The sequence below is a fragment of the Trichogramma pretiosum genome, unplaced genomic scaffold (assembly GCF_000599845.2).
Source record: "Trichogramma pretiosum strain Unisexual culture from Peru unplaced genomic scaffold, Tpre_2.0 scaffold11, whole genome shotgun sequence".
Lineage (NCBI taxonomy): Eukaryota > Metazoa > Arthropoda > Insecta > Hymenoptera > Trichogrammatidae > Trichogramma > Trichogramma pretiosum.
The window spans coordinates 1,809,552-1,824,493 of record NW_019641702.1 but is presented as its reverse complement, the minus strand read 5'-3'; the positions used below and the strand labels follow the sequence as shown (position 1 = coordinate 1,824,493).

The 14,942-nt window shown below is 36.7% G+C and overlaps 1 protein-coding gene across 1 annotated transcript in view; it reads right to left on the bottom strand.

Moving 5' to 3' along the window:
* The window catches only part of LOC106653804 (nephrin-like), a 212,266-nt gene that overhangs the window by 71,029 nt on the left and 126,295 nt on the right, over positions 1–14,942 (bottom strand). The window contains exon 3 of the mRNA XM_023462647.1: positions 1,505–1,710. Within this exon, the coding sequence (XP_023318415.1) occupies positions 1,505–1,710 (206 nt within the window). The remainder of the gene's footprint in view (positions 1–1,504; positions 1,711–14,942) is intronic.

Sequence of the window (14,942 nt, the reverse complement as noted above, 5' to 3'; positions counted from 1 at the left end):
CTTTGGCAGCTTAAATTGAAAGTCAAATATACGAATTACAAAAATGTGTATCTCATTACTTCGTACTGAAGCGAATTAAGGGATCGTCATTTGCTGAATAATTAATGCAAGACATAATGAGGTTTCAAATTAACATTCCCATTTTCGTATAAAAGGATAAAAAACGTATACGATTAAAATAATAATCGATGGACATGAAATACGATAATCAGACTTACATTGAGCACAATCCTAATCGTATTGGAAGTTGATAATGTAATTCCAACAAAAAAAATATAACGACGCAAAATATGATATCGAAAATATCCATCTTCCGCAACATCATAACCAGTCTAAAGCGTAAAGATCTCCCATAACTGCCGTAGCGTTACAATTTGGCACGTGAAACGATTTATGTGCTGTTACTGACTTCGATCGGTTGCGGGGAAAAAAAGAAGCAGTCAAGCGTTTAGCGACGCTAACGCGTACATATATCTTAGCGAAATGGGCTTCGAAATCATCTATATACGTGTACATACGTGCGACGAGCAATTACGTAGCAGGTGCAAAGTATGAGTGTCGAGAAAAAAAAAGATTATGTATCTAAAATGATGAGTCGTGCTTTTTTGCTCTCCTTTGGAATCAAGTACTTTGCTTTCTATCAGAGGAAGCTCTACGGTAACTGACTTATTTTATTATCATTCATAAATAAAAATAAGAATAAATAGTTTATTGTTTGACGCCGACTGAAGCGGTGTTATCATAATAATTAAGGGGGGGGTAGGGTCTTGACTGAATTTCAAAAAAAAAATTTTTTTTTTTTTATTTTGAACATATAGTAAATCGAATTGATCTATAAATCATACACATAATTAATAGTTATTTGAAGAATATTCAGTTAAATTTTCAGCCTAAAATACTGAAAAATAAGGTCGCTACAGCAAATTTTCACATGCAACGTAAAAAAAATCCGGTGGACACCATCACTCAAAATCTACTCGACCGATCAACTTCATATTTTATACACTATTTAAGTAGATGATATATGAGGTAATGACGTCGAGATATTTTAAATTTTTATATTTTTTAATGCTTTTTACGAACAAGTACGATGAATTTTTGCCTTCATTTTGTCAAAAAAGTCATTTTTTTTCACTTCAAAATGATGCCAAAAACTCAAAAATCATTTTAAACGAAATATCTCGACGTCATTACCTCATAATTTATTTAGATAAATAGTGAGAAAATTTTGGAAAGAATCGGTCGAGTAGATGTTCAGTTACAGTGTCCACCGCAATCGATCGTTTTTTTTTCAGTTTTGTGAGAAAATTTGCTGTAGTTAGCTTATTTTTCACTATTTTCAGCTGAAAATTTAACTAAATGTTCTTCAAATAACCATGTATAATGTATATAATTTATCGTTAAATTCATTTTACTATGTGCTTAAAAAAAATTATTGAAATGCAGCTCGAAAACCATCGAACAAGACCCTACCCCCCCCTTAATAATGCAAAAATCCGCTTACCAATAACAGTAAGATTATATCGAACACTTCTGGATTGTCCTCGATGAAAATCCACCCTACATCTATACACGGCAGCGTCGTGCCTTTTGATATCGTCCAGCACCAAAACCGCTGGCTCTTGAATTGACGTCCTAAAATAAGCTCTTTGACCAAAAAGCGTCGATTGGTGACGAGCTTCGGTAATGGGTTTTCCTCGTACATCGACCCTGCAAAATATGATATATTTATTACTGCACAAATGAACTCTGATTTAAAAAGATACATGTCTGATTTCAAGTATAATTCATTTATGAAGTATTCAAAAAGTCATCGGCCTCCTACTAGGCATGTACGTGTAGTTAATTTGATTCGAGCGTGGGAATTTTTAAAATACAATTATCTTTTCATAAATTACGCATTTGTGCATCCACGGTCATAATTACTAGTAAAATACCAAAGTACAGGAAATTAAAATTCTGAGATATCAAGTTTATGCTGAAATCGAAGTTTATTTTCAAGTCAATTTCAAAGCCACCTAAATTATGTAAAATTAAATATTTGCCGAAAAACAAAGTATTAACGAATAGAAAAGTTATTCCAAGACCTGGCACGTAAAATATTTGCATACTGATGTAAATGAACTGTAAATAAGGAAAAATTACACCCAAAAGATATTGAGTATTTTAGAGATGTGAAATTTTCAAGTTACTATTATATCAGTGCAAAGAAAGTTTCGCAACGTAAGGCATAGGCCACACACAGACACGCCCTTACATTTCACATAGTACATTTGAACTCCAAATCCCTTAACACTTGTCTGTGTATAACAATGCTTGGAATGGAATTTTATCAATACTCTACAAGACGCTCCTGTAAACATATAAACTTTTATACTTTTGAATGCGAATAAATTTAGATTGTAACGAGAAGCCATTTTGCGGCGATCGATAAGCACTAGGAAAGAAGATATATAAGACGGATAGAAAAAAAGGGAGTCAATTCGATAGGTAGATTATTTTTCTACAGAAATCCACTGCTTTTGCTCATCCGTCTATTATACGACTGACTTTTTTTCGTGGCTTTTAGAATGCGAATTCTTATTTTTTATATTACACCTTGTGCAGCTTCTAAAGCCATAATAATCATATAATCTCGTATTCAGGATCACAATTGCGCGGTTTACCTTCTATGTAAAGATATAATGTCATGAAAAGCTAGTAGTGATAAATACTTTCTGGACAAACATTAAATTTTAATCATTCATTGACATTGTACAATGTGGCCATAAAGAAATACCAACCAAGGTTAAACTTATATTTTTAAATAACTTTGCCGGGATTTATCCTGATTATCTTTCGTAAAAACTGTGAATGTCTAGAAAATTACACAATAAAGACACACACTCAATTCCTCCGAGTACATTCAACGGATTTCCTGAAAACCCTTTTTGAAAATTTTTATTTTAATCATGGCTTCAGTATGTTCTAAAAGATAATCACCAAAAAATGTGTATTAAACTAAAATAACCAAGTTCCTGGTAAAACGCTCAATATTTCATGATCATATAATGATGCTACACAACATTTTTTTTTATTCAAATTAAGACTTAAAAAAATTCGTATCTTATACTATTATTTTCACTATTCGTAACTTATGCGATTATTTTAACTATTCCACTTGCAGATTTACGAAAGAAGATAGTCGCCATCTAGTAGCAGAGGGTTGTCTTATTTGTTATGCGAAAGATTTCATGGAGATCATGGTAAATGATGATTTAAAGAAAGACCTGCAATTATAATCTCAATTGGTTTCAGAGTTAAAATAGCTTATAATTAATTGGGAGTTGAAAGAATTTTACTAAATATTCTACTATCTTGTCTTCTTTTATAATTTATTCAGAGATTTCATAACGATTATTGAAATTTCGACTATATTTTAAAATGAGCCTCAAAAATTTCATTCGCTTTTTCGGATAATCATCGTTAATACTATTTACGTAGATTTAATCTTAAAGAAGTTGTGAAACCTTGATTATTTATATCTTGAGCTGTATTTTAATAATAGGTTTTTTTTATTTCATGTAATATTTAACAAAAATGTATGTTTATAAGTACTTATAACCTCATGTGTGCAAAGTAAAATCATGTACTATCCAATAATAAAAGCTTGAGATAACATCAATACTGCAGAAAACGCGAAACTTTTAAAATGCATGTGTTGTTTTTTAGTCTACTTCTCAAGCTAGTTTGGCCTTCATTGTCGGGGAAACTTTTTGAAAACACGATTATCGTACATCGATAAACGCGCATCCTACGCGATGAATATTTAGATACTTTCCGAAAAATATTTCCATAAAAACTTCACCCAAACTCGTCCATATACATAGTCACTTTTGAAGGCATATGTAGCGCCCCCAAAACTATCAAGAGTGTAAGGTGAAACTAGCGTTCAGAATTACACATAAAGCAACGAGCATTTACAATAATCGCTTTATATAGTACGATTGTTAGGGTAAAAGCTCGTGTCTGGCATAACCGTGATATATACTACTTGTATGTGCTTTAAACTGTGCATCTACTTCGAATATTCTGTTCACTTTGCAACTATTTTTTTACTCTCTCCTAGTTATTGTACTAGCACAAAAAATTGTTCACTTAATGGTAAAAGAATTTTCTTTCTTCGCGTATTTTTTTTTTTTTTTTTTTTTNGCGCGCTCTCGTCTATGTAATTTTTTTTTTTTTTTTTTTTTTTGAAATAATGAAAAATTTGTACTGAACATAAGAAACTCAATATTTATTCTCCATGACGTGCTGTCATTATATTTTATATTTAAATTAATTAAATTTTAATTTTGACTAAATCTTTGTAAATGTTATTAATTAGAGTAATTACGGTGGTATTGTTAAATTTATGCACCCAAAAATCTTTTTTCATAAACAATAGTGAATCCTTATATTAATATCTTCATACTAAAATTGTCTATTTATCTTCAACTATAACATCAATTATTTGCAGATAATCTGGTGATTGCAACAGTTATACATAAATAGAGCCTCTTTATTTATTTTACATACGTGTTCGAATTATATATTTCTACTTGAAATGTATAGTTTGCTTAGGAATCTGATGTTTTAATGCAATGTATAATTCACAGCAACAGTAGCCGGCAGAGAACGTAAAGCCACCTTAATATTTAGGGTTAGTGCTCGCAAGCACGCCAATAGACTAACTTACATAAGAATACGCTTTTTTTTCTTTTTTATTTCACGCGAGTGAGTGTATGGTTTTCTCACACGTACTGATGCAGCCATTGACACTCACCCTTGCGCATACTCACATATAATATACCTAAATACGTACACGATGTAAAGGAAGATAGTAACGTGTACATCTCTGTACGTCCCAGAAAGACTATCTGGGCTAGCTTTCGTTAGACTCGCATTCGCATAGTGACCAAAGCTTTCTGCGCGAACCTTTTAGCATATAGTGCAGGTCTATATTCGCTCGCACGCTAAAACTATATAAGTATATACTTGAACGTTGTATGAATATATATAGCTGTATGCACTTGCAGAGATATTGTGATAAGAACAGGGGAGAGAAAACACATCAATGAAAAGAGCTCTGCTTTATTTAGCTCGTTGCGTTAGTTACCTCTTTATTTCGCGCTTTCTTTAGGTTTATTTAAAATCCATATTCATGTCCATCTCATAACATAATTATTTTTCGGCTTTGAATTTTTAGTTTAACCGCAAAATTATAGCAAAGTAACTGTTCACATACTTTATAATCGATTAAAAATATATTTTAGAAAATAGAAATCATCGCGTTTCTTTAACATTTTTCTCCGTGTCTTCTCGACTTTTCATTCGTTTTTGTTAATTAGAAGAAGAAAATTTTAATGCATATTTAATGTGGAAGGAGCAATATTTATTTAATAGAATCCGAATTTATGTGGTACGTGTAGTATAATATCCGAAGGCGATGCTTAGAAGTTTTTATGAATTTACCGGGTAGTTCTATCCCTTTACTTTTTCTTATTCAGCAGTGCCAACACGAAAAACGTCGTTAGCACGAGTAGCAGTAGTTGTAATAGTAGTAGCTTCTGTAGTTGTAGAGCAAAAAGAGGATAAGAGGCGTAGGTAGCTGAAGTGAAAGAAAGGATAAAAAATTGGGGCGATGAATATGTAAAAGCATACGCGCGAGCGAGCGAAGACAACAGAGAACGAAGCAGCAGCAGCAGCGGCGGCGGCAGTAGATGCAGTAGCACAAGAGAAAAGAATAACTAACAAAGCAGCGGTAGCAACGCTAGTGCTTTTTCTCAAATAACTTTTTGATTTATTCGATAATAACGAAAAGTGAGCCGTGAATATTACCGTGAGCTTTACGCTCGTGCCCAAAGACTCATCTTACGAGAAAGATAGGCCTGCGCGACTATTTATATTGTCGACCGTTTATGTCGCAGTGATCTATAATGCGTAACGAAAGGTACAGAATCTTTTATTGCCAAAAAAGCTCGTTGACACAGAGAACTAATTACTGAATGGATATGTTGGAGGAAGAGTCGGACGAATGAAGTGCTTTGTTTTCACGGTTAAACATTGTTATGTAGATGCGCGCGAGTATATAAGAGCATTGTTATTTATCAACGAAATAAGAGAAGGGATTATGAGGAGAATAGAGCTTTTGCTGGCTCTCTCCAACGGCACCTGTCTCTTTCAAATGTTTGAAACCAACTGTTAGTAGTATGGTCGCCCACACCCACATACAGGTGCAATAAAATGTTGCTGGGTATTATACATTATATTTTCCATGCAAATATAGAGATAAATCAAGTTTTTCTTAGGCCAGAACTGCCTTTAGTGTACATGAAAAGCTCGCAAGCTAATTGTCATGATAATAAGAATATGTTTGGAAAAGAAACTTTTAGTTTGCAGTGTTTTGAATGACAAGAATAGAGTAATTTCATCTGGGAAATCGACAGTTGTTTCACCATACAAAATTGGCACATGGACTGCAGCGATGAAATGCACGCAAAAAATCGAGGCCACGCGAGTTATGTGAAAAAAGTTCGTGCATAAGCGGACTGATTAAAAGTAAACGCTTATTGAGAGAGATGTTAAGCGAGTAAGGAAGGACGTCCATACACTCAACTAGAGATATGTAAATACAATTTATACACATAACGTCCATGAAGCATCTCACTGAAAAGCCGTTAAAAGAGAGATTAAGCAAGAATGCGTAATTCTTGCAGTGCTACCTGCTCTCTCGCGCATTCGCACGGCTGTGCCACGGATTTTCAACAACCCTTTTCACGCTTGCGATCCTCGAGCTGACTCTACATTCTCTACGCAGGCACGTACATACACACACGCGCGCGAAGAAGAGTAGGTATGTGTGTAGGTGTGTGAACGACTCTCTGCTTGTCGTATGGCAAATCTGTTTTTCGCCTACACAAACTGAGGCGCGAATACGCGCAAGACCGTGAGAGTGTGCATGTGTGCATGTGTGTCAGGGAAGAAGGTTAAATGCTTCAAATTACACCCCAGATACAGAACATTAAGTACTGTACACATATATTCCGAGCTCTACGTCAGCGAGAGAGAGAGAGAGAGAAAGAGTGAGAGCTCTAGCAAGAGGGAAAGAAAGAGAGAGAAATGGTTTCAAGTCTAAGGGGTAAAAGAGAGAGGAGCGCAAAAAAGGGCATTTAACACTCGTGCCAATTGGCTTAATTTACATCCCCCTCATATTTCATCCTTTGGAGATGAAGCGCGAGAGACGCAGTGCGAAAGGAAGAGAGAGAGAGAGATACAGCGAGAGAGATAAATATATTATGCGTACGTATACGTAGGTCGGTAGGCGTAGCAGACAAATAGAAATCCGTTTTGCACTTTTCACCAAGTCCATCGCTCTCTCATTCTCTCTCGCTCGCTCACACTCTCATTTGCACCAACCGCCACTACCAGCCTCTCCAACCTCGTACCTTCATGAGTATGTTGCACAGACTCATATACATGTGCACACAACACACTAGAAGAGACGAGTGCGCCAAGGCACGCGAGAATAAATGGAGAGAACTGCAAAAGTAAAATGTACAAAGTATGGTTGCCGCGCGTTCGCTGCTGCTGCTGCTGCGGCTGTTGTTCGCTTGTTGTTCTTGCTGTTGTAGCTGTAGTTGCCAGAACAGATGACAAGGAAAGGGTGAGAATCGTCTTCATGGAAACCTTGATAAATTACTTCGCAAAGTATGCTCCTTGTTCGCTTTTGCTCTCGCGCGTCTATGCGCGAGCGCTCGGTGTGTGTCGGCTGTCAACGCTGACGTCCTCGCAAATTATGAGCGAGCCTTGAAGAACTAACGTTTAATTCTTGGCGCATTATCATGATATATTACACATAGTCTCCAACGCTGTTGCAAATATTTAAAAAATATTCGATAATTATTTCGAATAAAAAATATAAGCTCTGTAGTTTGAGCTTATTAACAACAGCCTAAGCAAATATCTTTTAGAATAGTTCTTATTGACATCTTAAGAATGTTTGTTGAACTAACAATGTTAATCACAGAACTAGATACTTGTGAATACAATCAAATAATGTATTTTGTATTGCCAAGTTTAAGTATTGAAGCCAACTGCTTATCAATTGTAAATCAATTTGTTAATTTATTGAGTGCCTGTAACACATCCTTGTCAAATGATGGCACTGCTATTTTTTATCAAATCTCAGTTATTCACTGCACTTTGCGATCGTAGGTAAACTATAGATTAAACTTTTCAACGTTCTAAAATAAGATCATAGAACGTTTCTTTTAAGATATATGGAAGTAAATTGATATCTTTGGTAAACATTTAGCATTATGCACTCGTACACCCATTTTACTTAGTGTCAATACTCACTCAAACCATTTTCGCCTGAGTTGAGTCGCATTATCCGACTTATTATTTGATAAACTTAATGTACTGTTACATTGTTGATTTTGTCATAATTATAAATCTCCTTCAACATTTTATTTGACATTAGAAAAAAAAGCTCGGGTATGTATTCACTTGCATCCATCGTTTGTATTATACTTGTATCGCCACTGGATCCACGGTTTGTAAAATATGCCTATTATAACTGAATATACTGATTGAAAATGTAAAACTCTTTTCAACTTTTATGGGTATTTTTTTGGTCTTTAGGCCATTAGTGCCCGTAGTTTTCAGAGAAATATTTTCTGAGATATGAAAATTGTCGAAAAATGCAGTCAGATTTGGATCGAAAGGAAAGTGTAAGAATAATAAAATTATAATAATAAGAGAAATTGACTAAAAATAAGTGGGAGTAAAATATTCCTAGGGTACTTTTAATTGATAAAATTTATTCAAATTCAAGAAAAGCCCATAAACTTTACTTCGTTTACATCACTATATTTCTAGCTTGTACTTACGAGAGGACATGATCCTATACGTGTTTTATTTTAAGTTACCCGATTTGTAAGATGATTTCTTACTTCCTTTTCAATGCTAAAATTATTAAATATCAAAATAATTTATTTGAAAAATATTATTTTATTTTTTGAATAATTTGGAAGTTTTGCATGGGAAACGCAGCATTGTCGTTCGTTCATGTTATATGCTGAGAGCCAGGAATTAAGACTCAAATAACAACGCATGAAATGTAGTGTACCGGTGAGGCATCGAGGCTACTTCTGCATCCATGCATACTCACAAACTTGACGCTTACGTCACCCTTAAACCAACGGATTTGACGAATAAACACACGCATACGCATTCGGTGCTTTACATCGTAAAGCAGCATATTGTGCAAGTGTCCCCCGAGAGACCAAAGTGGCTGACGCGACGTTTTCGCAATAACCCTGGCCCTTAGCTAATGTGTGTGGTGTGTACGAGTTTGCGCATGTGTGCGAGAGAATGTTTGCGTGTTCCATTTTCTCTCTCTACCCCTCCATCCGAATTACGAGTTATATACGTTCGATGCTTCATATGACACATTCGCTGTTACTGATGTATACTCTGCATATGATACATATGCGTGCGAGCTTGCAAACTTCTTTTATTACCCCCTGTATTCTCATTCACTCTGGTACACTCTATTTACATTCATTGTGGCTTTCAATACATGATAGCGCCAACATGAGCTTAAAAATATCTCAAAAATAATCCAAACATTAATTCAATCAACGCCGTGTATATCGGTAATAATTATTTGGTAAGTAATTTTCTTGCTCAAAAATTGAAATAATTAATACTCGGAATATCGACGCGCCGAGATATAGAGCTTTGCAAATGAAACTTGGCAACAGTCCATAAGCTTCTATACAAGATAAAAGTCAGAGCAAGAGTGAATCTATTCGATGCACAAATTCGATTTTTATCGTGGCATTTATAATGCATTCTAATTTGATTGAAGCTCTCTCTTTCCCGCTTTTCCTGCTTCCCTCTCATTATCTCTCTTTTCCGGCCGCGCTAGCCGGAAGAGAGGCTGCAATCAATGCACGCTGCTTTTTGGGCTACATTTGAAACAGCACACGGCCGTTTTAATACGCTCACGCTGGATTAATCGTCGAGTTCCAGGCCGTAGTGGCAGCAGATTTCGTTAAACATTACCCACAAAATAACTGTCACGTTGTTCCCGGTCGCACATACGAGTACTGCAATAGATGTGATAGAAACCCCGAGCAGCAGCGGCGCAGCTCTGCTTGCTCAACGTGCACTGCACACACACACACATACCTACGTTTGATACGTACGTACGCACGCGGTATATAGATGTAACAATGTTTACTGCTAATGAGCTATGTCGTTACGCATCACTGATTTTTTATTGATTTCAGTCGCGAAAAAAACTCCGCATTTCTTTTTATATGAATTAATTGTAAAAAACTATTTGCCATAAATATGCAGTAGAATGGAAATACATTTTTCGAAGCCTGAATTCTACTCGTTGTGTAATTGAGTTGAAACAAAAAGAATCGCTTCGATTGAGCTCGATCAAGTGTGAATTATGGAGTGAATTTAAATAAAAAAAAAGAAAATGAGCTGCCTCGATTTCTCGGAAAAAAATATGCGGAGACGGAAAGCTCATGAAAGAAATTTCTGATTTCATTTCAACTTGACGATTCATGACTCGACCTTTAAATATAACGAATGATATTTTGCACATCATATTATACATAACTAATTGGTAAATTTGCAATTCATCTTTTTTCTAGTTTTTTTTTCAAAATTCAATACGTCGTTATGTGTATGTTACGCCGTTACAAGCTAGAATACATCTTTCTAAAAAAAGGGGGATTTTTTTTTGGTCATCCGAAAATTCGATTGAAATCGAAAAGTATCAAAGTACAGCTTGTTACCTATAGAGAGGCGGATTGGAATTGGGTAAAGTGATTTACGTAACCTGAATGTCGGTACTGATCTCATTAGTACGCGCTTGCCTGTATACACAAGCGGACAATTTACATGTTTTAGTGGTCACTGACTGCAGGTATTGCAACCGGTGGTGTTGGTGGTGGTGGTGATGGCGGCAGCAGCAGCAGCAGCAGCAGCGTCAGTGGCAACAGTGTAGCGCACACGGGGTGTGTCGACGCGAAAGAGAGGAGAGCTTGAAAAGTGGGAAGGGAGGATTCCTAACGCTGCAGAGAACGGCAGGAGTAAGGGAAAGAGAGAGAAAGAATCAAGCGAAATTACCGGCTAATCCTTACTGCAAATGTACAATTTTACCCAGCCAAACGATGCCGTACTTGCAATAATCTCCTTTGAAAATTTAATAGCATTCGTACGAGTTATTGTCTTTTTTTTTCATTCGCTTTTACATAAATGAAGAATAAAAGTGACATTTTGAATGTATGAAGTTGACAGAATTTAACGCACCTCCCTTATGAAAACAATTCTAGTTCAAAGATATATAACCTAATCTTGTTTGAATTTCACACTTACGACATGACCTACATTTTCATAAACGCGGTAATTCATCAGAATTTAAGAACTAAGCACCGCAAAACTCGGAGGTCAAAATTCTTTTGAAAAAATGTACAGCGATAGAACTGCTCTACATTTTATAGCTAGTTTTTGGTAAACAAAAAAAATTCTTAAGTTTGAAAGATTCATTCGAACTTTAAATTAAAGAAGAAGGCATGTTTAAACGGCAATTTTCACGAATTTTATGAGCCAAAAATACGTGGAGTTTAGTATGACACTGAAATATAGAGAATATCAACCAGATAGCATCATGATAGAATCAAACCTGTGAAAATTAATTAGTGTTGCATTTTTTATGGTTTATTTTGGTCCACAATAAACAAAGAACTTGCGATATTGAACTTTTGTGTAAAAAAACAATGAATACGTATCGATAAAATAAAAATACTCGTCGTGCGGTGTAGAGATGATGCAAATACTGATCGAAATCAGTGCCCAGCGCACATAGACGTTGACGCTTAATAATCAGTAGTTTCGAAGGCAAAGTTTTCCGAAAAGCGGCGGGAGGGGGGAGTAGCAACACAAACGTGACGAACTATATATATCTAACGTGGCTGTAAACTGCATGCATTTGAAAGTAGTTGCCGATTCAGATTCACCCAGAACACTCAAAACTTTCATTGGCGCTGCTGCGTCCGCTGCCACCCCCCGCCGCCGTCGCTGCCATTGCCACAGCTTTTTTCAATTACTTCGTAGAAACTTTCGTGTGTGCATCTTACAAGCCTCGCGCATGCCGTTGCCCCCGGTGTGCGCGCACGCAATATAAGTCGCACAAAGTGGAACATGAGGCAGGCACACACGTACACCGTCGTGCCCGCGCGCAAACATCGCACAAAATCTTTCTCTCTCTCTCTCTCTCTCTCTCTCTCTCTCTCCTCCTTATGGCGTTTACGTAGATTTACTTGCATAAACTCCACCGTGTTGTATGGCAAATATCGATTAGTCGCGAGCGAAATTTTTCTTCGGCCTTTCTATTTGCATGCTCGCTCGCCGACTTGTTTGAAAAAAAAAAACTGTTTAGATTCCAAGCGCAGATTTTTAAAACCTGTATGTTGTAGTCACCTGTTGTTTACCTTTTGCCCGGTATCTTAATTAATCTGTCACAAAAGAAAGGGCCGTGACGTTGATTTTTCAATCGCAAAGTAATAACCGAAAGTATAAAATTTTAAAATAAAACATTCACGTTGTCGCTGAATGTACTGCTCTCTCTCTCTCTCACGCTCTCGCTCTCTTTTGTTTAATCGCGTAAAGTGACTAAACTTTTTCCTTCTCGTTCTAGTATCGAGATAAGCACGTCTCAGAGTCAAGGTTTACATAATGAGATTATCATTCTCAAATAAGTTGGTTTTCCCTTACTCGCTTACGCCTATATGGATAACCTCGACTAAATTCACTTGTTTCTAACACTGTTATACGAAAGTTATACAAGTTTGAACTGCGGGAACTAGAAGCGTACATATTATTAGCTCAAGTTATACTCGGCAAGATAATAGGCTGCACGAAGTAAAATCATGGTCAGGAAGAGAGCCGAGCTATAAAAATTCAGTGAAATTTTATCGTCATTTTTGCGAATTAAAAAAAAATGTATACACGTCGGAGTCTCTCGGGATTCGTTGAGCGATTATTGAGGCTAACGTTTCAATTAGCCGAGACGAAACTATTTCGGGTTTTCTCTGTCCGTTGCGCTCTAACATCTCGCTTTACTCGCGCAGCAGCAGCAGCAGCAGCATCAGCAACAGTAGCTCGTCGTGATCACTCACGAGAGATCAAAATTATTCGCTCCGAAATTTGAGCGTACGGTTGCAAACGCAACTTCTCTCTCTCTCTCTCTTGCTTTCCGTGCGTATATATACACCTCTCGCACAGTATATATATAATTTAAATTATTTACCAAATTTATAGCGCAAAGTTTCGTATTTAACTACGTTGTATAATAATAAATAGTGGCGCGAGGCGAAGTGTGACACGCTGGCATTGTAGTATTATTCGCTGCGCAGGTAACATTGGGCGACCGAGGAAAACAGAAAGAGAGAACGTAGCGAAAGCTTTATTATGATTATTAATATTATTATTGTTATTATAATACAGGTGCACACACGTGTGTGCGTGTGTGCAAGGGAAAAGTCATCCAGTCGCAATGTGCCCGAGTAGAAAGCGCGTCTGGATAGAGCAACAAAGAGCAAGTAGTTGTAGTGCGCGCTGCGCCTCTCCAGCGCGCCTCTGTATATGCGTAAGTGTATACACGTATAATGTCTGTATATAGCAGCGAAGCGAGAGAGAGAGAGAGAGAGAGAGAGCGAGAGAACGCATAGTTTAGTTAGGGAAGCTTCGGATAGTTAAGGCTTCTACGCGTGGCCACGGCGACGTAACTGCTCCGGCTAATGAGGCATAAACAAGGCGCCCCGGTTAGGGTGGCGCGACAACTACGTAACCTATGCGCCTCACGCGACTGAGCTAACAACTCCGCGCGAGGCGCACATATATGTATGCACGTACCCTACGTATGTACCGCCTTCTCTCGCACACGTTCTCCTCTCCCTTCCTCTAGTGCTCCTTTGAGCCTCGAGCCCTTGCCCAGCCACCCCTGCGTGTGTGTGTGTGTGTGTTTCTGTGTGTATATAACTGGCTAGCTGCAGCTGGATGGACTGCTACTGTATAGCACTAAACACTTCGCTCTCCTCTACTATCTCCGTGCATTGTCTAGCCTATGTTTAGTCCGAATATCCATACATGTGTTATCCTTGGATACCGTGCATGTACTCCGCCATACGGAGCTTTATATATTACCACTGCTTTCGGACTATTACCGAGCTTCTGGTTAATTAGTAATGAGGCTGTTTGTGTGAGCCTCCACTATTGTTCGCCGATCGCCCTCCGCAACCGATTTGACCCATAAACCTGACTATAAAGATTAATCATGTCTGGATGTGCTGTTAATGCAGTGCTCACGAGTGCGGGCCAAGATATTGAAGAAACAGCCATGTGTAGCTCTTCTTTAGAATTGTTCCATTTATTATTTTTGTTTTTCTCGTGATAATGTGTTTTTAAAACGTCGTATCATATTGAAAGTAACAATAGACGTCGCACAATGTATTTAAATTATATTGAACAATGAAGTAAATGCAATTTCTCCAACAAAAGGAAATAATTTTCACTAGATGACTGGTAGTATGTATGAAAACTCATGATTAATCCATCAAAAGTTCCCAGAAGAAACCATTATTCATTTGAAAAATGGTTGCTTTAACATCGATTAGTATTTGCTCATTACTGATAATGCTTTTGTCACATTATTATATTTAATACAGAGGAAAAAATACCCAAGCTAACAAGTGTATCGAGTTGAGTAACATAAACATTCTTAGGTGGAACAAAATATTATATCATTGAACTCTTCAGTATTACCTTGATGAAGTTTTCAAATAAAAATATATTACATACAATTTTCATTTGATGATTGGAAAAATGTTCTTTGA